Genomic DNA, 24,966 nt, shown 5'->3' on the forward strand with positions numbered 1-24,966 from the left:
TGCGAGCACCAATTTGAGACATAATGAATGTGAAATAGTGTCAGACGGTCGTCAGACAATCTGTGCGCGCGGAGATGCTGAACCACCATCGTCCATAAATCAGGGTCCATCAGGTTCGATTGCTTCATTGATTTGTGTGGTTGGGCATCGACTCGGAGAATCTGTGGGAATTTGTCGTGCACTTTTCTCACCCTGTGTGCATACACAAAAAAAGCAACGTGAGTGAGATTCGATGGGCAAATTTGCATCCTCGCCATCCACCCAAGATTACACATATATATTGGGAAGACAAGGTAGAAAGAAAACCACCAAGAATTGCGGATCTTCTCTCCCATTGAAATTCCCTTATCCCTCCCTGTGCCGTGTTTGATTCCCTTTCGGGGAGCATTTTTGCCACATCTTAGAGTTTGAATTTATTTTGTTATTGACTCCATCGCACTAAATTGTCTCCCTTTTGGATGTCTCTTCTGCAATTTAGGACGTTTGCAGACATTTTTGGCATTTTTGCTGAAATTCCTGGAAATTCACATGCTGATTTCCACTGATTTTATTGCCACGCTGTGTGACACTAAAATGACTCTGATGAATACACTATGGTGGCCCAGGCCACGGGTCACATTTTATTGGTCACTGCGAGTGCGGATCAAGAATCGAAGACAGAGACAATTTATTCGCTGTTGACAACGATTGCTATATTGAGTTTGATATTGTTACTCGGCGAATTGAACGAGATCTCGCCCAGGGCAAATTTTATAATGCAAATTGTCCATTTGACTGGTTCTCTTCCTTCATGGGTGTCTATATAGCAAATTCTATACTGTGTTGTACAAAATGATTTGAGATAGCATTGGACCATTGATGGACACCTCACCATCAACTACAACAACCCAACTGCATTGCAACCCCATCACATTCGTTTCACGTGTCAGTCATGTACTGAATTACACACCCTCCTAGCATTTTGCATTCCGGAGGGTGCTCCAATTGCAGAATTTTTTAATTCAGTCAAGTGCCAATTAAACGTAATGAAATGATCTGAGTGTCTTTAATGAAAATTATCATTCGAAGTGGATGGCAGGCAAACACACAAAAAAATCACTACGAATTTTCAACATTCTCCCCTCCCTAGAGTGTAGAATGAAAGCCCTTTGGGGGGGTGCAGAGGAGGCGACCATAGCTATATCTGCAGTGGGCTTGCGATAAAAAAGCGAAGTGTTGATATCTCAGAGCAAAGCTACGACGGGCTTGTTCGGTGGGGTGAGGGGGTAGTATGAGGGTAGGAAGAAAGAGGAAAATTGTCGAGATAAAGAGACGAAATCAATAGAAAATTTAATTAAGTCTCATCCAGCGTCATTGTCCACTGGTGACACAATAGAGAGACATCTGACAAGTGAGTGGGTTGATGCGCCGCGACGCAGAATGGAAGACCATCCAACCCAAACCACCCGCCCGGTCTGGGGTTGAGTTTTAAGGCATGGCAGATGCTTCTCTCACTCTGTGCTTGTCCATCTATAGCACAAGTGCTTTTTGGATCTCAATTCACCCCATAGTACTCCTCGCCATGGCAGGGTGAATGTGGAGCATACAAGAGTTAAATTCCAGGCGTTCATCAAATCAACTCCCATATACTCTCCATCTCTCCGTCGGATGATTGTCTTCCAACGTACAGTGTGCATTTTTGGGGCGGGAGAGGGTGGGTTGGTTGGGGGTGTGGATATAAAAAGAGCACGATGGAGAATGATTTGGGGACATTTTCTCAACCTCCGTCTGACACAATGAAAGGGGTATGCTGTGACAGACAAGGGAGAGCGTAAAAATGCTCCAATTCAACGAGAAAAATAAATCCTCCCCCATCAGAGTTGAGAGAAATAAATAATTCTCATTATTTTCTAGATAACACTGATAAACATTGTATAGGGGTTTTTTTTATATGAAAAGAATAGAGTAATTAAATTGTTAATATTGTTTTTTTTTAAATTTGATATCGTTACCTGGACTACCTGGAGTAATTTTGCTATTTCTTTCACACAAATGGTCATTGAGACAGGAAATACTCACCTAGAAAGAAAGAAAACATAGTTTTAGAATAAAATAAAAGAGAAATTAATTAATCAAGAATTTAATGCTTCGTGGAAGAATCAAATCAAAGTCTTCATAAAACTGAGAATTATTTTTTAAAGCATTGAGGGCTTAATTTTAAATGCAGCTCATCCCTCATCTATGGCCTCATCAACTCTACCACTAAGTCATTCGAGAATCTCCTAAAAATTCCTCCAAATTTGAGACAACCCCCTTTTCTGGGAGCACTGGCTTTGGGGTGAGTGATATAATGCGATGGGACAGTGTTGTGCAATAGTAACTAAATTTTAGATGGTACGAACAACAAACTGACAAAATACTCCAAAAGTCAACTCCGTAGCAGACCCACCCTGTGTGCGAATCTGATGTGAAGTCTCTGACGCTGTCTCCTCCGGCAACGAGCCCTGGCCAATATTTGATTTCCACCCCCTTACAGCCCCCGTACACTGGGGTTGGTCTGCATGTGATCCTGGTGTGTGGATTTGCCACCCAACTCAATCAGATCCAATCGGACGGGTGGCCACACTGATGCGAGGCAGGAGCAAGGAGCGGAGGGTTCCAAGAATGCCGAATTAGAATTTTATATTATTCTCCGTGGTGGCTTTCTCATGGTTCTCCATCCCACGCCTTTCTGTCACACTCTGTGGACATATTGCAGAAGAAATGTCGCATGGCAAAAGGAGGACATCCTCGACATCCTTATGGTTTACTCATCCCAATTTGCTTTTTCATCTGCACCGACATACATGCACACAGGAGATTGTCACTCATTTGAATGGGACTCAATGGAATTTTCAGGGAGTTGTGAAAATAATAAATTTTACTGTTGATTTCACTCTTCACTCCCAATTTAGCGAAAATCGCTCCTCTTCTCAATTACTCCTCTCTCGTATTTTCTTGAATTTCCTCATATATATCTATAGTGTTATATAACATCAACCCAATGAGGAAAATATAAATTTCCAAGGATTAGTGAGATGAAAATCAAACCCGAAAGTGCATCAATGCCATAAGTTTTCACCACCACCACCCCATGGCACTGAGCCACCACTCTTCTACACGAATAGATCGTCCGAATGGATGGATTTCTCCCGGGGTTGGGGGAAGAAGGAGATTTTCCAAGAAAAACCTCCCTAAGGGAAAATTCGTTGATGCGGTCTTCGCCATAGATATTTCGTGAAGAAAGTGAATGAGATAGGAAGAAAGAAAATTGCAGATATTCTCTCCCATCGATGTTTATTCAAAATCTTGTCAATTTTATCTCTCACTTCCTCACGAGGTGTATCATTCAAATAATTTAAGCTCTCAGAATAAATTACATCTCTCAAGAATTCGCCCACACTGATTGACAAAGGAACTTTGTCGTTGTCCTATATACTATTTAAGCTCATTGGAAAGGATTTATGGGGGTGGTAATAAATTTTGGGAACTTACTGAGAAGAGCTTTTGGATTAAAGTTTAGGTTTATAATTTACTAATTAGGAATTTCTTCATTATTCTAACGTCTTAAACTATAGATTCAAAATAACAGAATTTAAATGAAAATTTTTGCCTTTGCTAGGGGTAGTTTTTTTTTCAAATTCTAAGAATACTTTATAGAAGTTTTCCTTTTCCAATAAAATAGTTGCAAGTTTTTCCTTGAAATTAAAATAAGTTATCTACCCAATGTCCGAAAGGGTTGTGTGAAAATTTACGAATATTTCAGCGAAAATTGCCAGTGTGGCGCCCCCTTGGGCTGCGGGAGCTGACTCAGTGCTGTGGGCGGGGGAAATTTTCTCTCTCACTGGTGGAAAGTGTGACAGAAAGGTCGTCAGTTTCCCCTGCCTGTCTCCGCTGCCACTCACAGACCCACCCCCTCGACTTGGCACATTCTGCACCACATCGCGCTGCAACGGGGATCTCCATTTCGCTCACTCACCCACCACCCTCCCAACTCAAGACGTACAAGTGCGAGCGAGAGGGCGACACGCCGTCCAGTTTTGTATTGATTGCCAAGCGCAAGGGGGTGAACTTATCCCCCCATTTCCACCCCGCCTTAGGAGAGAATGCTTGGGAGACCCACCGACTGACGAATGGATCGAGTTGTGTGTGCCCGAAGGAGTTTGTTCTCTCGTCCAGAGACGAAGAGTGACGTGGCGGGTTTGTGAGAGGCAGGGAGGGATGATGGTGGAAGCTGTGTGCGAGGGAAAAAAAGCACCCAAAAGGGTTGGGCGGATGGGGATATATGTATGTATAGAATGGGAGAACAGAGAGACTGATGGGTGCTGCAGGAAAATTGCTTGGAACAATTGAGCAATGGAGGCGCCGGGTGCATTGTGAAAGTCTCACTTCATTATTAGAAATCGATTTTTGTGCGGCATTGTATGACTCTTTTTTACACACCATCCCCGCTTTATAACTTTTGTGGCTCAATGGGGGTGATTTTAATTAAAATTATAATTCTTTCATTCAAAGCTTCACCGTAGAAAGATTTCATGCAGGACGCTGAGGGGGTGAATGGAGAAATTTTTTCTGGGAGGGGGAGGTCCAGCAAAGAAGCACAAATAAAATAGGAAAGTTTTCTCCAAAAAGCTATATATTTCTTCACAAACGCCCCACATCATCCCCCTCGAACTCTAATCCATTTTCATGGAAGTATCCCTCTTCAACCCTTCGGCTCCGGTGCTATGTGGTTCATCCCTTTCCCACATTCTTGGACTCTGAGTGACACAATCGTGAAGAATTTCCGAGATTTTAATACATACATACAGGCCTGTGCAAAAAAATAGTAACAATTGTTTTCTTTGAATTCCTAATCTAGAAATTGATTCTAAAATTTTATTCAATTTTTATATTTTCTAATATTTTTAATTTTCCATTCAATTCGTTTATTTAAAATTAATAAAAGTAAATAAAATGGGTAAAACATTCTTATGGTGCTCCTAAAATTTTGTCCGTCACTGTCCCTTCTACATAATGGTATAAGAAAAAGTCTCAAGTGTCTTGTACAAGCTTTTTCCTCCCTTATGTTTCGGCAAAGAAATGTTTGTATGTTCCGGGGGAGCGTGTGAAAAAGTGAATAAAGGAAACTGTGTCCAATCACAATTTGACAGTCCCATCTGTCTCGTTTTGTCTCAGAAACTAAAACTCCCGAAGAAGTTGGTGGAAGAAAAGTTTTTCGGTGGAAATCTCAAGGGGAAATGCATCGCTTGAGAACTATTGTGCGAAAGATGGATTCTCACAGTGACAATATTTTTCAACAAGACACAAAACATAACACTGAAGGGTGGAAATTTTTTCACCATCCCCTTTGCAACCCCATTCTTTGGCAGCAGCAGCAGAGTGTGGAAAAATTTCCCAGTGTACCAGAGATAAAATTATAATTTTTCCATCTACATAGATGGACAATACAGAGAACTTTTTTCCCACACTACCCCCCTCACCCATCCCTGTGCACTTGTATTACACGCCACACAATTCTACACAATACGACAAAATCCATCGTCCAATACTGCATTGATGGGACAGACTTCCACGTCACATACAACTTTCTCGACAAGCACAAAGTTCCTGTCACAGCGATCGATCTGCGTTTTCACATCACGAGACGAAAACTGTTTCAGAATACTAAAAACTTTTTCTAAAGCACCCCCCATCACCCCCTCACGTGGTGGATGCACTGTGAAGGGGGTTTGTGGAAAATCTGTCTGGAAAAAATGTCACACAAATACACGATCGACTGAGAAATGCTTTTTGTGGCGAGAGATTTATTTTTTTCTCTTTGCCAATGAGTGAAAAATGTGATATGATTGGATCGTTAAGGTAGCGCGTTGTTATGTCTTATTCTTTTCTATGTATGTAATTTAGGAATTTCGTGAAAATTTGATATTTTTGTGCAGAAAAAATTCAATCAATTGCTGAAGAATTTTCTGAATTTGTTAACAATTCAATGGATTTTCTGGTCAAGATTCTGGAGTAAATTTTCTTGATCATATTTTAATTTTCTGTAATCTTAATTGGTACAGAGTTTCTACATCCTTAGATTTTTTTTTGAATTAAAATTAAACTTTATGGCATGAAAATCTTTAATTTCTTTAAGAGTTAATCGTGGATAATTAACAGGAAAAACGGACTTCAATTCAGGATCAAAATCTTCGAAAATATCTGACCTCTTTTATGTGAAATGATGTCCTTTAAACGGATTATTTCAGAAGAATAACTAGGACGCCAATACCACCCCCTCTTTACACATCCCATAATGAAATATTTCCCATTGTTTCTGGGATTATATCATCATTTTATCATAGTCTCTGTATGTCCTAGAAGTTGCACCAATTACTTTTTCCAAGAAGAAATTTTCCTCATTTTCCCAACTCTCCATGCAAAGGGCATTCCTTGCAAAACAATGACGAACTAATTAAGAGAGGAAGGTAGTAATTTTCTCTTCATCGAAAACTACAACTCGCCCAAATGTCCCCGACCCACGGAATAGTCCGCACGTTGCGGATGTAAAAGTCGAAAATTTAATAAGCCATTACATAATTGAATTTAACATTTGTCACTCGAGGAATTTCTCGTCTTTGCACTCCGAGAGAAACTTATACATCAAAAGCCCCCGTGATTTGGGACTTTTCCCCGGGTGGTGGTGGTACGTTGCTGTATATAGCAACGGCGTAAGGTAGGTATATTAGATGGAATGGGGTGGTTTGCGAAAGAAGATGGAATATGAGTTATATTGCGTGGGGGAAGGGGATGAGAAGCTTTCATGTTTAAAAGAAAAAAATCAATGCAATTCCAATTAATCCTGTGTCTCTTTGATGTCCAACGAGATAATTGAATTGAGAGATGCTCCGAGGGTAGATCCCCAACGCGGCACGGGGTACAACACACCCCAGAATATGCTCACAGTGTACTGCGTGGTATATATAGCCGTGTGTGCGTTGTGGGATTTTGTACCATTTTCTCCCTGACATCCTTAGCAGATCTGCATGTGACAAACAAAGCCTGCATGCTGGTGACAGGTGCCGTCATGTTGTCAGTCATCCAGTGGGATCGCAATCAAAGTGAGGGGGTTGGATGGTCGCTGTAATTGCACCCCGAGGCATAGGGTGTGGGTGTTTTAGCTACACACACCCACCCAACCGAAAAAAAGAGGAATAAACCCACAAAAAAAGAACCCAATGTTGCTCCAATATTCCACTGTGGGTCTCATAAAGTAAACGAATGTGCAAATAAATTTGTGTCATTACTAATTCCTTGCTGTTGTGCCTCTTTTTGCATAACCACCCCTCCGCCCACAACATCACTCCACCCCCACACATCATTTCACCTCCCAGAGGGAACGTTGGTCCTTTCGTTCCACTTTTTTTCGTTCATTCGTTCCTTCAAAAAAATAAAATAAAATAAAACAGCAGCCAGAGAGTAGCGCGGTAGTTCCGGAGGAAAATTATGATTTCGTCTTGAGGATGCGCCGAGATATAAGCCCGAGGAATTATGTATCTACCGGGAGATTTTCAGTTAGTCGCATCACCTCCCCCCTAGTCACAGGGGTGAGAAATATGAAATTGTGGTGGATGGAATAAGAGAAAAAGCACACGACAATGAAAAAGGAAAATATTGCCTTTCATACAAATGCGCGCTACTTTTCGCCATACCTCCATCGTCTGCGAAAAGAAACTCTCTCTTGTCGAATTCACATAATTTTCCACCCCCACATCCTCGCCGGGGTGGCACCTATTTTTTCGTATTCATCTCCCTGGGTCCCCTCGAAAGGCAAAGCAAAAAAAAGTACCCCCGAAAAAGGAAGAGAGATAGGGTGCGCCCAGGATATTTATGAATATTTTCTAAATACGACATGTGAGAGTGAGAGAAAGCACTCTTCATAAATCTCAAAGTAATTACACACATTTCTTCCACTATGGAGGGGTTTTCACTCTGAAATGTGATAAAAAGGAAAAAATTGCACTTGTAAATTTTCAGTGAATCTACAGCTTCTTACCCTCCAACAAAAAAAAACTTCTAGATAGCTCCTTGAGGGATTTTCAATTTATAAGCATTTTAATGTTGGGGAAAATATTTATGTTATATATTGTAGGTATATAGCATAAAGAATAAACAAGATTTCAGTAGTTCAGCCAACTAGGCTAATTTGCCGAAAATTCAAAAATTCACGTCAAAATTAATTTTAAATTGACCTTTTGTATTTTTTTTTAATTTTCCTGACCATTGGTACATTAATTGTCTCATTTAGTTTCTTTTAGCAGTGTTAATTGAATATGAAAAAATATATCCACCCCCACATGAGGGTTGAGTGAAGCGCGAAAAGCCACTCACAGGAGTATTGGTGAGTTTATAATGTGTGTATTTGCACGAAATGAAATCAAATTATAATGTTGAGTGACAGTCTTTAGCGTGCAATAAATTTTCCACTTCATTACCATATAATGCGATTACATGTTTTGTCATAATCATAACTTTGCATTTGTTAATTTTGCAGTGTATGCACCCCAATATAGGCATATATGGTAGCCCTTTCCCTGGGCCCCGCGTGGCATCACATCCAAAAAGTTCCACTGCAAAATTATACTCTAGCCCGAGAAATTATGAGTGTAACGTCGATATTTTGTTATGTATACACTAACCATTGGAAGCCCGGGTATGGAGTCCCATAGCATTGGCAGTATAGAAAAACATCATAAATTTATACACAATCACGTTTGTACATTTTCAGTTTGATTATGCCATTTTACCAATTTTCCAACATCCACACACTCAACCATCCACACATGCGGTGGAAAATTATTAGATGACGCACAAAAGGTAAGGGGCGCGGGTGGTGGTGTTAAAGGGCCCACCCTGTTCCGGAAAAACCATCCGCCATCCCCTGGTGTGGAAATTCAAAGAGAATTTTGTTCAAAATACCTATGTATATACTCTCGTGGATTGCATTGGGCTTCATTGCATTGTGTTTGTTTGTGCCGATTGCCCATTACATCTATTTGGATAAATCATGACCCATCATCCTCCACACACACACACCCCCCACATGCATTCGCGAAATTTAACCCACCTGCCAAACCACCCTCGCACCACCCCAAACCAATAGCGAATTTGGCGCGTTTTTCGACTCTTCCAGCATGTGAGATCATAACGGTGTGTACGTGTAACGACTAAACCGTCAAATTGCATTGGAATTGCCAACAATGCTGTGTGATTGAAGCCCCTGGAAAATTCTTTAATATCCACACCCCCTGCGTCGCAAACACATATCAAATGCCCTCGTATTTTTTTATTGCAACAAATTACCGTAAATCAGGAGAATTCTGCCAATTTTCTCAGACCCTCGCATCGCAACGAGAGAAAAGTGCCATAGCATGATCTTTTCGAGGAAGTTGTTGAATTTTATTGGGCTCCTTCTGGATGCTTGCACCATACAAGAGATATTTCGGGTGTGTTATTGGGCAATTCTTCTTTGGGTTTCTTGATGACAATTCTTCCTCTTTTTTGCTATGTACATAATACAAGGATATTGGTTTTTGCTTTAGAGTTGCGAAAGGGGGAAGTTTAAAGAACGATTGCTTTCCTTTTTTTGCATTTTGTCGAACTTTGTAATTTTCTCTAAATTGGACAACGGAAAAGAGGGTGGTCCCAACTATTAGCTTCCTACAAATTGAAAATCGGAAATGAAATTGAAAATACTTTATTTTTTTAAATCAATAAAAATAATTTTTCCGTTGAAAAGTAAAGCTTTTCTGGAGGAAAAAATTCTGTTAAAATTGTCAAGTTTTTAGAAGATTTTCCAAATAAAATTATATTTTCAAAATTAAAGATTTTTCTTAAAAAAATGAAAGAAAAACTTCAATGATCCTTGTTAGAATTATAAATTCAAATACCTACTTATGTATTATAATGTGTGGCACAGCCAAACTCTGCTGAACTCATGCTCCTCGCTATGTATTCGTTCCCTATTGTCCAATTTTCCTCAACTATAGTTATAGAGAGAGAGAGAGTACACCCCCATTCTCTCAGTATTTCCACCCACTGCGGTATGTGGATTGTGAGGTCATGGGAGGATAGGGGGGTAAACTACTATACCATCCCCAGTTCAAGCCTCTTTCCATGTCTTGTGTGCACGTCTATAATATCATGTGGGCGGCAGTGGAGAGAAATCAGTCCATTTGTATGTACACTATCCGGGGCACCATTGCAGATAGACAGACAGACAGACAGACAAAGAAGTATAGTAACCCCTTCGTTCACTCATGCCAAAAGAAATGGGTTGGAGGAGAGGAATAAAACTGCTAGTGGAGTCTCGGCTCAAATATACTGTAGTTTTGGAGTATGTTGAGGACGTCTTCTTGTCTCTCAACTTCTATTGTTTTAAGTGACATCTCGAGAGACAGATGGACAGACAGACACAAGACACAGCACTGTGCATCCCTCACATGCACCATATCTCCCCAAAAGTCATCCCACCCAACGTCCCCATTTTCTTCCACTTCCTTAAGTCACACACACACATACACACGAAGCCCATGGCTGTGGTCAAGGAGGAAAGTTCAAAGTTGTGGAGAAGAGGGGTTTCGGGATTAGTTGTCTCCTTTGCTGAATACACAATAGGAATTCTGCATCCCTATTTTCTCTTAAGCAAAGGACGCGATTAATTCGGGTGAAGTATTTATAGCACTTTTGGCTTTTCACGTGAAAACTCCTCCGTCCTGTCAGATATAACGAGGTTTGGTTTTTAGAGAGAGAAGGAGAGAGCAAAAGGGAGGAGTGACTTTATCTTGAAAAGAGCAAAGACTGTGATGGTTAGAACTTGAAGGCGTCTGTTTAAAAGTTTCCAGCATTTTGGGAAGTTTTTTTCCCCTCTATTTCATTGCACCATCATGAGATCACTCAAGAGAAGATTTATTAGACTTGCAATGAATACATAGTTTATTTTTAGAGATGCTTCATTGCTCAGAAAATATTGAAAAATAATCAAGAAAGAATTATAAAATAAAACCTCACAGTTATGGGTTGAAAGAATTAAAAAAAAAAGAAGGAGAAATTACATAAAATGTGTCATTCTTTAAAGTGAAAGCTTTCTGGGCAGCTTCTGGCCCACATTTCACACCAACATGCGCTATCCCCATCTTGCCAGATGCACAAACTCTTCTCACTAACGCCAAAGGGAAAAGCACCCCCAGGCTGCTCTTCATTAGCATCCATCACCTGCGGACAGCGCATAAAAGGGACTTTTGTATTAAAGCAAAAAGCTCCATCATGTTAGAGGGTTTGGTGGTGCAAAAAAAAGCTCCCTTTGAAGTGGCTTTTTCCTCTTTTGCGGGCATTGGTCCTAATTTCACGATGGTTCGTGACACAACTGGTGCTTTTTCCTCATTCCATGCCATGGCACTCCTACCCATATATAGCTATGAATTTGTATTATTTACGATAATGATATACTTAAACCCGTCAGTCATCTCGGGCCGTGAATTTATGCGAAGAGATATACCGGCATGTCTTGGGTGGAAATGCAAGCAAAAGCTTGGGGTGGCGATGTGAAGTGAAATTGTGTATATATTTGGGGGTACTTTAGTGGTCTTGCCACGTATCATATTGCTATGAGAATGGGTGGGTGGTTTGGATATGATGGTAAAATGTAATTTAACCATACACACACATATCTTTCCAAAAGGAAAAAAATATATAACTGAAATCTATATTAGTTTAGTAGCACACATCTCGCCATGGATGGCACATCCACTTCTTTTCTTCATCTTTTGTATAGCACGTATCGATATTTATATTTATTTAGCGTATTTGCCATTCATAAATCGAGCATTTTACGATTATGGCCCAAAGAACGGCGTCAATCTGGTTTTTCGGGACGATATATACGTGAAGATGCTCTTTACAATTTTTCTCCATCATAATTCCCAACCCTCATCCCCAACTGCGCATCCCCCCGGTATGCACAGAGTGCGCGATGTTTTCCTCAAAACTCCCTAAGCTTTTCTCCAGAAAATAAAAAAAAATGAAATTGTTCATCAATTGCAGAGAAGATACTGCGAGCATCTGTCGGTATTCCACAAAAATTCCTCTTTCACTCTTTCCCAGAGTTTGTGTGTACCAACCCAGAGTATGAATCGTGCAAATTACCATCCACCAGTATTTTATCTCTATAGTGCTTACCCAAGTTGAATTCACAGAGACAGAGATCACAAATAAGATGTGAATAAACATGAAATTATGAAAAACAACTTGGTTCTTGTGGATTTCCTCATGCAAGAAGCACCCAACATATTGATGGTGGTTGCAAGTGAAATAAATTAATTAAAAAACCGGACAGAAGAGCTGCTTATGTTTAATATTGATTAACTCGATTGCTTGTCTTGGGTTGGAAATGCGAGTTCTTTGACGTTTTCCAGGGGGTTTACTGCAAAAATTCACACCTAACGTTTTTTTTGTTTAAATTTTTAAAATCTTGCCTGACATTTCGTATACTAAACCGAAGCTTCTTCAGAACAACATAATTATAAATTAAAGAATTAATTAATAATAACAAATTAATACAAAATAATGTAATTTACAAATTAGGAAGAATTCCTGAAGATTCAAATTTATATTTTTGTGCTAAAATCGGTAAAACCTTTTTTTTTTTAATAAGATATCGTTTTTTAAAAAATTAAAAAAGATTGAAGTTTTTCACGTAAGACTTATTAACATACAAATACAAACTTTTCTTCTTGTCCGAGAACTTTCCTCGGATATGTCGCGGAGGAAATGTTTAGTGGGAGTTCGTTTTCATCCTTCTGCTCTCTCTTGTAAAATGGATTCCGATGCGCACGCATCTCAAGCAAACTCGTGAATTTATATCTTTATATTTTATTGTTAAATTAGTATGTTAGTGAAATATAGTTGTTAGAAGTGAAAGAGACTTTCTTTGGGGCACCTCCCATCGCCCAACCATCTCAGCAACCCTGGAGACTCGCCAGATTTGAAGATCTCCACTTTTGCGTCCGACCTAACCTCACTCAGAGTGAAGCCATCTTGACCACACCGAATTGCCATTTTCTGCACGCCGACTTGCCAACACACCGAAGCGCCCCCTTGGAAAATCCGGTCAATTCTCACCGGAGATTAATTAACGCATGTATTTACAGGTGTGTGTATGGCTCATCATTGTTGGTATCAATTGCTTCAAAGGACTTTATTCTAATTGTTCTTTTCTTTCGCCTACCCTACAAAAGGTGTGTAAGGCTTACCTACGAGGTACTCTATGATGCTGAGGGTTATTTTCTAATATCCTTTTCTTTTCATCTACAACCTATAAGGTAAATCTCTCAACATATGGTCAATTCTCACCGGAGATTAATTAACGCATGTATTTACAGGTGTGTGTATGGCTCATCATTGTTGGTATCAATTGCTTCAAAGGACTTTATTCTAATTGTTCTTTTCTTTCGCCTACCCTACAAAAGGTGTGTAAGGCTTACCTACGAGGTACTCTATGATGCTGAGGGTTATTTTCTAATATCCTTTTCTTTTCATCTACAACCTATAAGGTAAATCTCTCAACATATGGTCCTTCGTCCTTTGCGAACTGCCTTGTGGACACCACCGCTGTGCCTCTACAATCACGACCTACGCCATACTGAATCACAATGAGTACTCTTTCCCTTGATGTTCTCGAACGCAACCAGCGAGCCACCCTACGGCAACTGAAGCGGCTGTTCAGCACCGTTCAGGACGCTAAACTGGTGGACACTGTGGCCAAGTGCAAATCTCTTCTTGAATCACTCGTGGAGTACAAGACAGAATTTGTCCACACTCAATCGGCTATCTTTGATCGTCTTGCTGGGAAAAATGAAGAACTTCAGAAGCGCGAAGAGGAGTACAACAATTGCCTGGACGCTTGCACACAGGCAACCCTTTTTCTCAGAGAACAACTTGTCATGCTGGATGCCCCGACCACACCAGCTGGTGGCTCGCAAGGCGCAGAAAGCTACTCTTCAAACGAACTGAAACTAATTCTGCGGGAATTGGTGAATGCGACGTCAGGCCGTCCCAGTGGCGCCACGCCGAAGCTCCCACAGCTGGAGCTCCCCAAATTCAACGGGGAATACTCAAACTGGCAGTGCTTCAAAGATGCGTTTGAAAGCACTATTCACAAACGTACTGATCTCACATCAAGTCAGAAGCTCCAATACCTGAAGTTGTCACTTACCGATGATGCCGCGAAGTTCGCACAACACGTGAAAGTCACTGATGAGAACTACCAAGCGCTATGGGATGGCCTTCAGGGACAATTTGGGAAAAAGACACACATTGTACACGACTGCATTGACAAGTTCTTGGCGCAACCGAAGATGAAAGAGAGCTCCTTGCAATCTCTGAAGGATCTCACGCACAATAGCAAGCGCATCATTTGGGAACTCAAGAACTTGGGCTCTTCTTATTACACACTCGATTCATGGATAATTTATCTCATGAAAAATCTGTTGGACGAAGATACACGCAAAGCATGGGAGGAGAAGCGTGCTGACGACAACTTGGCTACTTTGGATGAGTGGTTCAAATTCCTCGAAAAGAGAATCGATGCAATGGAACTCTGGGCGCCCAAGGACTCGGCCGTGGGTGGCAAGCAGGACAAGAAGCCCCAAACTCAGCCCAAAGCTACAGTGAAGTCACACCACACAGACACTCTGAAGTGTCCACACTGTTCTTCGTCACATTATCTCTTTCAGTGCCGTGAGTTCAAGTCGGTTACACTCCCGGAAAGACGACGAATTGCTTTCAATCTCAAGGCATGCTACAACTGTCTCAGAACAACTCACATTGCTGAGAAATGCCAATCACAATCTACTTGTCGTGATTGCAATCAAAAGCATCATACATTGCTGCATCCGGACGATGTTCCTGCAGCATCGCAATCCCCTGAAAATGCGCCTCCTGACCAGCTTCCGGAGGCCCCTGTGGTTGAACAGAGCCTCACTTCGCATCACACAGCAACTCAAAACCGTGTTTTGTTGCCCACTGCGCTCGTGAAGGTTGCTGATAAACATAGGCAACAACAAATCTGTCGCATTCTCGTAGATACCGGGGGAGAATGCTCCTTTATCTCCGAGACTTGTGCAAAACGTTTGGGACTTCCTCGACGCAACGGCCGTCTTAGCGTCAACGCTGCTGGGGAGGTCACTGTAGCTCATACAAAGGGTCTCATCTCAGCTGTGCTTACCTCACTCCACGATCCGGGGGAGCACATTCAAACTGACGTTTATGTGCTCTCAAAACTCACATCGTTGTTCCCAACTGACAAGATCGTTGAGCCCCCATCTTGGCAGCATCTGAGGACACTACAGCTGGCAGATCCAACTTTCGACACACCTGGTGAAATAGACATTATTCTCGGAGGGGATTATGCTCTAGCGATCAACTTGCCACAGATTATCCACAGTGAATCCGGCGTTCCTGTGGCACAACTTACAATCTTTGGGTGGATTCTTGGTGGGAAAATTGGTGACCCATCTCGCAGCGTTACCTCCTTCCATTCCACACTCACACTGAACAATTCTTTGACACCTTTTTGGGAGATCGAGGATTCAACTCACCCAGAGGTTAACTTCCTCACTGAGCAGGAACAAATCACCAGGGAACATTCCGTGGATGTTTCCAACACATCAAACAGCCAAGCGATTCTTGCATTGGAGCCCATGACGATGGATCCCGTGGGGAATGAGCTTGCACTCGAGGAATTCATTGAGCACGACAAGTCCGATGGGTTTTCTCACATGGCCACTTCCGGGCCCCCCAGCAAATCTTCTCACTCAAAGCATTTCTTTTCTATCAGTGATGTTCTTGCTATTGTGCCAACAATCCAGCAAGATGTGGTGTCACATCTTTTCAATTTCCGGACAACCGAACTTGCATTCTTGTCAGAGATTGAAGAGAGGCATAGACAGGGAGTAGTGGCACCACCCAATGGAGACTACCAACGGATCCTCAGGCGTGACAGCACCCAGGATGCCATTCATGAGTATCGTCTCACAAAATCTTCATGCGACTCAACCTTTGTGTCGTACATTTCTGCAAAATTCCTTCCGCTATCTGTACTGGGCAAAGCGAAGGACTTCTCTAAGTCATCACGTGTAATCCCCGTGGGATTCTACATGTATGGCTACTCCCGGACTGAGACATTGGAGTCGGCAAGGAAACTGAGACTCGAGATTCAGACTACTATGGCTCGCAGCGAGTTCCAAAAGCAAAAGTTGTCTTCGAATTCTTCCGCAGTGCTCAGTGAAATTCCCTCTGATGATTTGGCAGTGACCCCAGCGGATGTCAATCACTGCTCCAAGTCATTCTCAGCACCCGAAACTCATTGGTCACAGGACGGTGACACACACTCACGGGCACCTGGCTCTGTGAGTGCACTCAACAGCTCTACAAACGTGTCGGAAAAGGGATCAGCAGCAGTGACTCACGCCCGAGGGATAGACCAAGACAGCACACACCAGGTTAAGCTCTTGGCTCTTGAAACTCGCGTAGTTGCTCCAAAACTCCCAACAATCCCACGCCTGAAAACCAGCTACTCTTTCTTCCACACGAGTGCTCTCAAGGAAGTCAAAGAGATGCACTATTTCTGGTCAATCTTCATCATTGCTTGGCTAGAATCTACAATTGGACTCAACAATCTACCGTCCCATCCTGCGATTCAATCGAAGCTCGTAGCTTCAGGCGTCAATCCTGCTGATGGCATTCATCATCTAGCATCTCTCTACCCTGTGAAGAGATCTCCTGCAATTGAGTCGCACCGGCCGACAAAAACTCCTGCATCTCACGAATTCGACTCTGCAAAACGCTCAACATTTCATCTGCCTCCTTTAACCTGGATCTGAATTCTTGAGTTTACACTCAACCGGGGGAGAATGTCCGAGAACTTTCCTCGGATATGTCGCGGAGGAAATGTTTAGTGGGAGTTCGTTTTCATCCTTCTGCTCTCTCTTGTAAAATGGATTCCGATGCGCACGCATCTCAAGCAAACTCGTGAATTTATATCTTTATATTTTATTGTTAAATTAGTATGTTAGTGAAATATAGTTGTTAGAAGTGAAAGAGACTTTCTTTGGGGCACCTCCCATCGCCCAACCATCTCAGCAACCCTGGAGACTCGCCAGATTTGAAGATCTCCACTTTTGCGTCCGACCTAACCTCACTCAGAGTGAAGCCATCTTGACCACACCGAATTGCCATTTTCTGCACGCCGACTTGCCAACACACCGAAGCGCCCCCTTGGAAAATCCGGTCAATTCTCACCGGAGATTAATTAACGCATGTATTTACAGGTGTGTGTATGGCTCATCATTGTTGGTATCAATTGCTTCAAAGGACTTTATTCTAATTGTTCTTTTCTTTCGCCTACCCTACAAAAGGTGTGTAAGGCTTACCTACGAGGTACTCTATGATGCTGAGGGTTATTTTCTAATATCCTTTTCTTTTCATCTACAACCTATAAGGTAAATCTCTCAACACTTCTTTTTCAAAATCGACAATTTATCTAAATCGGTTTCATGATTTACCTAACTAATAATTTTAAACGTTTTTGGCTCAATGCCAACTCGATTCATGTTTTGTGATATCAAAACACTTAAAAAAAAACAAAAAATAAACCATCTAGCGAATTTCTTCAAGTTTCTCTTTGGCAACTTCGTGAAGACATAACCGAAGAAAGAAGCAATCATGTTTACGCGGAGGATGCAATTGTAGTCCAATTAGTGCAATGTGAAAGAACAGAAATGATCCCCTCGGGGCTATGGCAGAAAAAGAGGTAGAAGTGAAGAAAAAAAAATACAACCAACCTGCCGAAGCTTTTTCTGTATGGCGCAGACAGGAAAAAGAAGGGACTCATATCAATGATTTCCGTGACTCGAAGACATTCATCAGGTTTGTTGGTGGAATGATTATGAGTTTACAGCATTTGCAAAAGAACTAACACAAACCCGAAAGAAAACATACTTGCTTGGCTTTTTTCGCGTATATATATAGCAGCAATGTCGTAACAAGGCACTAGTTTTCACGAGGGGCAAAAATTTATAAATTGATGCAAATTTTAATCCTCTTCCCTCACTCCTCGGCTCTTCAAACTCTTTCGCACAGCAGTTACTCACAATTCTGTGCCGTGCATATTTGTCAACAAACTCAACATAAATTCTTGGAATAAATTGTGTGTTTCTGATGGGAGACGATGTATTGTTGATGGGCTCTTGGGTGGAAGTTGCGAAGCATGGGACGGGGGTTGCTGTTTCCCTGTAAGAAGTGACGGAAGCATGGGGTGAGGTTGTGAAATAGTTTTATGTCGCTTCCACATCAAACGTGATAAACTGTCAAGTACAAAGTGCATTTATTTGAAGCAGACACTACTTCTTTTTTCACTACCCTTCCCAACACAACCCCACCACCCTAGCCAGGCAGCAAAACCCGGCCAACCCTTTCCCATCATTCTTCTTTTGGCATATAAGAGAAAAGTGTTGCAGAAATGTGTCTCACAGTACGAAATATTTCACTCACTTCAGCACAAAATTCCGTCCATCAATATTCCTTCATGGTGAAGCGACAAACGTTGCAGAACTGATGAACGATCCCGGTCCATCATCATCTTCACGCGAAGCAGCACAAATTGCTCCACACTCGAGTTTGGTGCAAGAGCAGATGAATTTCGCATTTGAGGGGAGTTCTTGGGAAACATTTTCACCATGATTGTGCTCGAATGCTCCTCATATAATTCAAATACATACATCATCAGTCAAGTAAACCGCCACGCAACACGTTGCTGCAGTTTATCGTACCACCTCCTGGTTGGCTGATGTCAAACATGTAAACCACAGTTTACATTATTATCCTCTTCAAATGTACGCTTATACACATTTTGCCAAGGGCACTCCCACCACCGGGCGTCTCCATCTTCCGCAAACATCAACATGGGTTTCTCAATTTTTACTTAATTTTCTTATTTATTTTTTATTATGGAAATTTTAGTATTTTGAGTAATTTTTAGACAAAGAAATTATTTAAAAATAAACTTTCGGCTTTTTGTCATAATCAGGGGTTAGAAAATAATTTGAAAATTTTTATAAACTGTAGGTGAGAATCTAATTAGATTTAGCTTGTAAAAAGCCTAATAAACTTAAACATACCAAATTTTACTTTACCAGTTCCGGTATCCGGTTTAGTTTATTTCCTATATAAACCAACCTATCCTGTAAAATACGATCTTAGAACGAACTTTTAGCTAAACACAAACCACAAAAATAATTTCTAAAAGCACGTTTTGAAGTAGATTGTATGACTCTAAGGTTGGAAGTATTTGAATTAAGGAACACCGTGTCATATTTCTAAGACTTTCACAGGTGCTCTTCGCTTCCTGTTTTAGTGAGAAACTACCTGTGTGCTCCAATTTTCACACTACACTTCACAAAGACAAAGGCAACATACTTTCTGCTAATATTCTCGAGGAAGAATTATGAAATAATAGGTGAGTTTGGTACGCTGATAAACCCCCTCGGGGGTGGAATGTGAGAGACACCGCAAAAGTGTTTTCCTGCGGCTCTTTTTAGGGGCGCTCTGTGAGACACCTAATGGTGGCGAAAAGGAGAAGAAAAGCACCTTGACGCGGTGGCAGAAGACAAGAAACATTGCATACCCAAAGCACCAAAATCACATCCTTGAAGTACCATCATAAAGCAAAAGGACGACCCGTGTGGGGTTGGGGGAGGAGTAGGAACTCTCTGTGAGACTTACACTAAATTATGTGGTTTTCAGCACACAATCAGGTGTTGTGTGTATGTGTGTAGTGTATAATAAGGTGGAATAAATTATCACTTGAGCAAGTGAAGAGTAATTTCAGCCAGAATTTACACCACTCCTCAATGCCATCAACTTTGCCACCTCAAATGCTTTATGGATGGTGGATGCCTTAATTGCCGCAAATTATGCATGCACTCTACTATGTATTACCAGGGAGCTTTTGGCAAATTTTGCGTAATTCATTCTCAAGATCAAAGAATAGAATCTTAAGTTTATTCCTCGAAGGAAATTATTCGTAAACATGAATTGAAAATTTTCCAGAAAAATAAAAAAATTCCAATAAAAGACAAGAAGGATATAATTATCCTGTCAATCTTTGAAAAATTCTTCTTTCTTAATTTGGAATGATCAAAATAATTGTCATTCAGCAAGACAAAAAAAATCCATTTTTAAACTATCACCATAAAATGTCTCCCCAAAGTCGAATTAAGCATTTCAAAATGACTTTATCAGATGGAAAAATAAAGCTAAATGGGTGGCATTTCAATCAGTGTCTAAATGCAATGGCAGCGACACTCTGTGCTGCACAAAAAAAGTGTATTAATTCGTATCTCAATTGCAATTTCCGTAACATTGTGGCGCGCGGGGGATCGATGATAATCTCTAGTGTTGTGGTGTTGTGACAAGAGAAACGGAGGAGGTGAAAGAGGAATAGAAATCCTCTCTTGACAAAGTGTCGTCTCACAATTTGGTTAAATCGGACACAGAGAGTCGGAGACATTTTCCGGAATACAGTAGACACTTCTTCGGTTGAAGATGCCCCCAAAAAGGATGAGGAGAAAACTGGCAAGGAGAAGGAGGGAGCATTTAAAATGTGTGGCATACAATTGTCGTGGCAAGATGAAATGAATAACCTTCCTTGTACACACGGAAGATGTTAGGAAAGAAGGGGGTTTGGGAGGAATGGCTTTGGAGGACGTTAAAAGAGTGACACGAAAACCGCTCAATTGGAGAGGAAGACATGGGAGACAGAGAGTGTGGCGAAGGATGCCAAACAAGTGGTTTTGTATATGATATTGAAATCAAAAGACAACCCATAGCAAAAGGGAAGATGGTAAACATTCTCTGTGTTTGATGGTTTTAATATCTTCCACTTCTTGTGGCCGGTGTTTCTTCTTCCACTTCATACAACTGGACACACCAGAGCTGTACCAAACAATAAGCACACTTCATTTCCACTGAGAAATTTTACTTCAATACCCCCCATCTGGAGCACCTTCTTCTGGCCCTTCGGTGTACCTTCCTTATGATGCTAATAATCAGTAAATCAGTGACAATTGAGACAGTCTAAACGAACGAATCTGAACCAGAAGCTGTGAGTTTCTTTGTCTTTAAGTAGCATGGCATGTTTGTCATCTTTTAGACTTCAATTTGATGCAGCTCTTTGCACTTTGGTTTAGATGGAGACGCCTGGTATTTACTTGGCTTAATCTTAAGGCTTCAAAAAGGATTAAAAAATTAAACATAGTTCAAGCATTAGCTCTGATTTTATGTACATAATTAAAACTAATAAATAATTATTTGAGATGGAGACGCCTGGTATTTCATTTACATTACTTATAAACGTTCCCATAATTTTCGACACAGTTCCCCATGAGCGGGGACATGAAGAAAAACCAAGCTATTAAGGAAGAAAACCACGCGGATTGTGGGGTCACAGCAGATGACTTCTCTTTTGCCACAATTCACCTTCCACAACATTAACTCTCAATATTTCCCGCACAGTTTTTCCGCGTCCCATAAGGGGCAAGATGCGAGGAAGTGGAACAGAGATCTAATGAATATTTTTCGATGAGTGCCAAAAGTTTCATTAGTTGAAATGGAAGTTGATGTTCTCGTTAGTTTCTATTGTCAATCTGGTGATAATTAAAGGCATCTCTCGTATTGGAAAATGTTCCATTTTACCACCCGCCCCCCGGCAAGCACACCCCCACACTCAAATGGTAGGAGCTTTTCATTTTCCTTCTGGCAAATTGAGAGTGAAAGACTGTGTGAAGAGACAAAAAGTTTATACGGATGAATTTTGACTATCTGTTCCCACCTGAGGGGTGGTTTTTTTTTGGGGGTGAAAAAGAGTCGGAAATTTTGTAAGTGACTTCCGGGAAAAAATTCAGAAGTCCCTGGAAAATTTCTGGTGCAGTTTTTTCCAGTAAAAATGTCTTACAAACTCTATGAATTTGCTGAAGGTGAAAAGCAAAAATCAATGGGATTAAAAGAAATTTCACTACAGATTCGGAAAAATTTTGAGGAAAAGTCTGGGAGAAAAAGGAAAATTCAATACAAATCACTGATTCGGTGTTCGGATGAGATTAATATTCTGCACTATACTCGTTGGGAGTCACATAGAGAAAAATGCCTGGTCTATTTTCTTTTAATCAGAAACTTTCATACGAAGGAAGAAAATAAATTAAGTAAATGACTTAAGTCTATAAAACACTCCCTCATTGTTCTCTCTATATACCATTCTCTTGCCGCACACAATTCTTCAACATTTCATCTTCCCCTCTCGGGTCCACCCAACCACTTCTCTCCCGCATCACCCAATACCCCGTATACAAGATGTAGCAAAGTGAAGAAAAATGAATTTCTTCTCTTTTAGCGCGATGTGTATGCGGAACAGATCAATATGTTTGATTTGGTCAATCAGGCAACTGGCGTGGAGAACGAACTGAGACGTGTGATGCATTTCTGTCACGACCGAAATGGCTCTGTGCGAACGTTATAATTTTCCGCATATAGAGAGATTGAAGGCGGATGAAATGGAAAAATCGTTGTATGGAGTAAAAGACATTTTCCCCATGGAGTGAAATGATTGATTTAGCAGGAGTGTCACGGTTAGATACATACACGAGACGACGAGGAGGAAGGTCGCCGACATGCAACCCCACCTCCTCTCGCCTTTTTTTTGTGCAAGACTTAGCAAGGAAAACATATTCCCATCGACGAAAAGCATAAATCTCGCAATTTTTCCCCAACACTCACACAATTCATTGGATGCGAGTGTTGAAGCACCCCCCCCCCCCCCCCGCACCACCCCTTGGGCCACTTTCTTAAGAGCCCGGAGATCTCCTTGGTGAAGCATATATGTATGTATGCTATGGTGGAGAGTCCATGAGGAAGATGAGCCACCCTCCCGTGCCATAAATCAGAGATCCATTTCACATGCCCAAGAAACATCTCCACCATGTATAGACGAGAAGGGGGTGGGCGAGGGGGATGCGGGTTATGATGAATCTCACATGCTGGACACTGTGTATTTCGTCAGTGTCAGAAATGCTTGGGATCTATAACTCAAACGGAGATATTGTCTCTCCAATGGCAATTTATTTGTACGATGCTAGACGTATTGAGGAGTCAAAAGCACATATATTTATGCACTATGTTATGTGTAAAACAAATAACACGATGAGAAGAATTAATATTGGGAGCTTTTGTGTAAAATTTTCTCTGGGGCTTATTCTAATTAAAATTGCCGTCAAGGGAATTCAAAAAATAGGGAAACTTGGGATTTATGTTTAAAAATAGCCAAGAACTATTTGAATTACTTTGCTACTAAATATCCACAATAATCATAATTAAATCATTTAAATTTGAAATCCGATAAATGTTACCCGAATTAGAATAAAGTTTTTTTTTTTAAATAATAGTTTTTTTTCTTATATGTTTTGTCTAAAACTTCCCATGTAGGAATTTTTATTATTTTTTCATAAAATCTGATTGCATTTCCAATTTTAGATACGACAAAGTCATATGAATACTTGACTGACATGACATTTTTCTATTTTAAAAGAATAGATTTGATTTGAAAAGTTTCTATGATAGATCTTAGAAGACAAATTAAAATTTAATTTAATTAATTTAATTAATCATTAACTTTAATCTATCTACCCATCCACGTTAACATTGGACATTGATGATACAAGACAATCTTGAAAAAATCTCAAAATAAAAGAATCAATATTAAATGAATTAATGTAATTGCTTTCCCCTGGGTTCCTCGTTACATATTTAGGAAAATATAACCAGGAAAGAGCAAAAATCAAAAGTTGAATGTGAACAAATCAAATAAAAAAAAACATCCCCATTTTCCTTTTGCAAACGAAATTGAACAAAGTGCACCAATATTTTGTGAGTATCCATGAAGTTGTGCAATCCCCTTAAAAAGAAATTCGACCAACCCCATCCCCTGTCGAACGGGGGTGTGGGTGGTGTTCAGTTCGTGACAGACGGACATTTCGAAATGGATCGACAATTCTTCACTCTGCCCTTAGACGTAAACATACCGTTGAATTTTTCCTCCCTCGAAAACTGATGTGGGGGTGGGTAAAACTCTCAAACTTGTCTTCAACTTCCACCTTGAAGGTGGTTCTGAAATAAATTCACGAAAATGGAAACTCTTCGTCGTCTGAGGTACCTATACTGCTGCATTTTCTTCCACATTCTACCTTCTAATTAAGTTCTTAAGGCATTCTTGCGCAACGCAGATTTCTTGGGGTTTATCTCCTACCTCTCCCGCAGATGTTTTTGGTGGAAAATATGTGGCGCGACAATTTGTGCATTTTAAAGGTATTTTCACGCGTTTGAGAACTTTTACGTGCCCTATGAGATTTTAGTGTTATACTCGCTCAGGTGAGAAAGAATGTCCACAAACCAACCCCTTAGTGCTGTGCATGGAATGTCCGGAGAAGGGTGGGAATTTCATGTGCGTTCCTTGGAGATTCTTCGCATCCGAAGAGAACTGTCTGTGATTTTTATAACATCCCCGGTGGGATGGAAAAAAATGCCAAAAGGGGTGGTGAATGCGACTATAGGGAGGAGATAATTAAGTATTTTGATCGATTTTGTGACAATCTCCAGCAAATTGAGTGACACTAACGGAAATTGCGGGCAAAGGGAGATCCATCGAGCACACGAGGGTGGCGGGTGGTGCGATAAAAACATAGATGAAGGAGACCCAAGGATGGACATAATGAGACAAGAATCTCAAAATAGCCTTAGGGATGTCATTTGGTGATATAATTAATTCACATGTGATGATGGTGAAGGTGAAAAGTGGACTGG

General features: G+C 40.8%; 2 protein-coding genes across 13 annotated transcripts in view; one reads left to right on the top strand and one right to left on the bottom strand.

The window, feature by feature from the left end:
* LOC129787388 (protein tiptop) overlaps positions 1-24,966 on the bottom strand; it is a 156,110-nt gene that overhangs the window by 56,277 nt on the left and 74,867 nt on the right. The window lies entirely within an intron of this gene.
* On the top strand, positions 12,879-17,574 carry LOC129787390 (uncharacterized). Of its 11 annotated transcripts, XM_055822939.1 has the most exons (4): positions 12,879-13,208; positions 13,296-13,379; positions 13,440-13,526; positions 13,611-17,542. In XM_055822939.1, exon 4 carries the CDS (start codon positions 13,710-13,712, stop codon positions 16,938-16,940), a length of 3,231 nt encoding a protein of 1,076 aa, XP_055678914.1. In that variant the 5' UTR covers positions 12,879-13,208; positions 13,296-13,379; positions 13,440-13,526; positions 13,611-13,709; the 3' UTR covers positions 16,941-17,542. The 11 variants fall into 11 exon arrangements, 9 of the variants coding, with proteins under 9 accessions (XP_055678914.1, XP_055678910.1, XP_055678915.1 ...); XM_055822935.1 differs by having other exon boundaries at positions 13,440-17,542; XR_008750227.1 differs by having other exon boundaries at positions 12,885-13,379; positions 13,440-17,387; positions 17,475-17,574.

Source organism: Lutzomyia longipalpis, chromosome 1, assembly GCF_024334085.1.
Source record: "Lutzomyia longipalpis isolate SR_M1_2022 chromosome 1, ASM2433408v1".
Taxonomy (NCBI): Eukaryota; Metazoa; Arthropoda; class Insecta; order Diptera; family Psychodidae; genus Lutzomyia; species Lutzomyia longipalpis.

What these genes read in the sequence shown, in the direction of transcription:
- LOC129787390 (XM_055822940.1), top strand. Translation starts at nt 13,710, where the DNA reads ATGAGTACTCTTTCCCTTGATGTTCTCGAACGCAACCAGCGAGCCACC.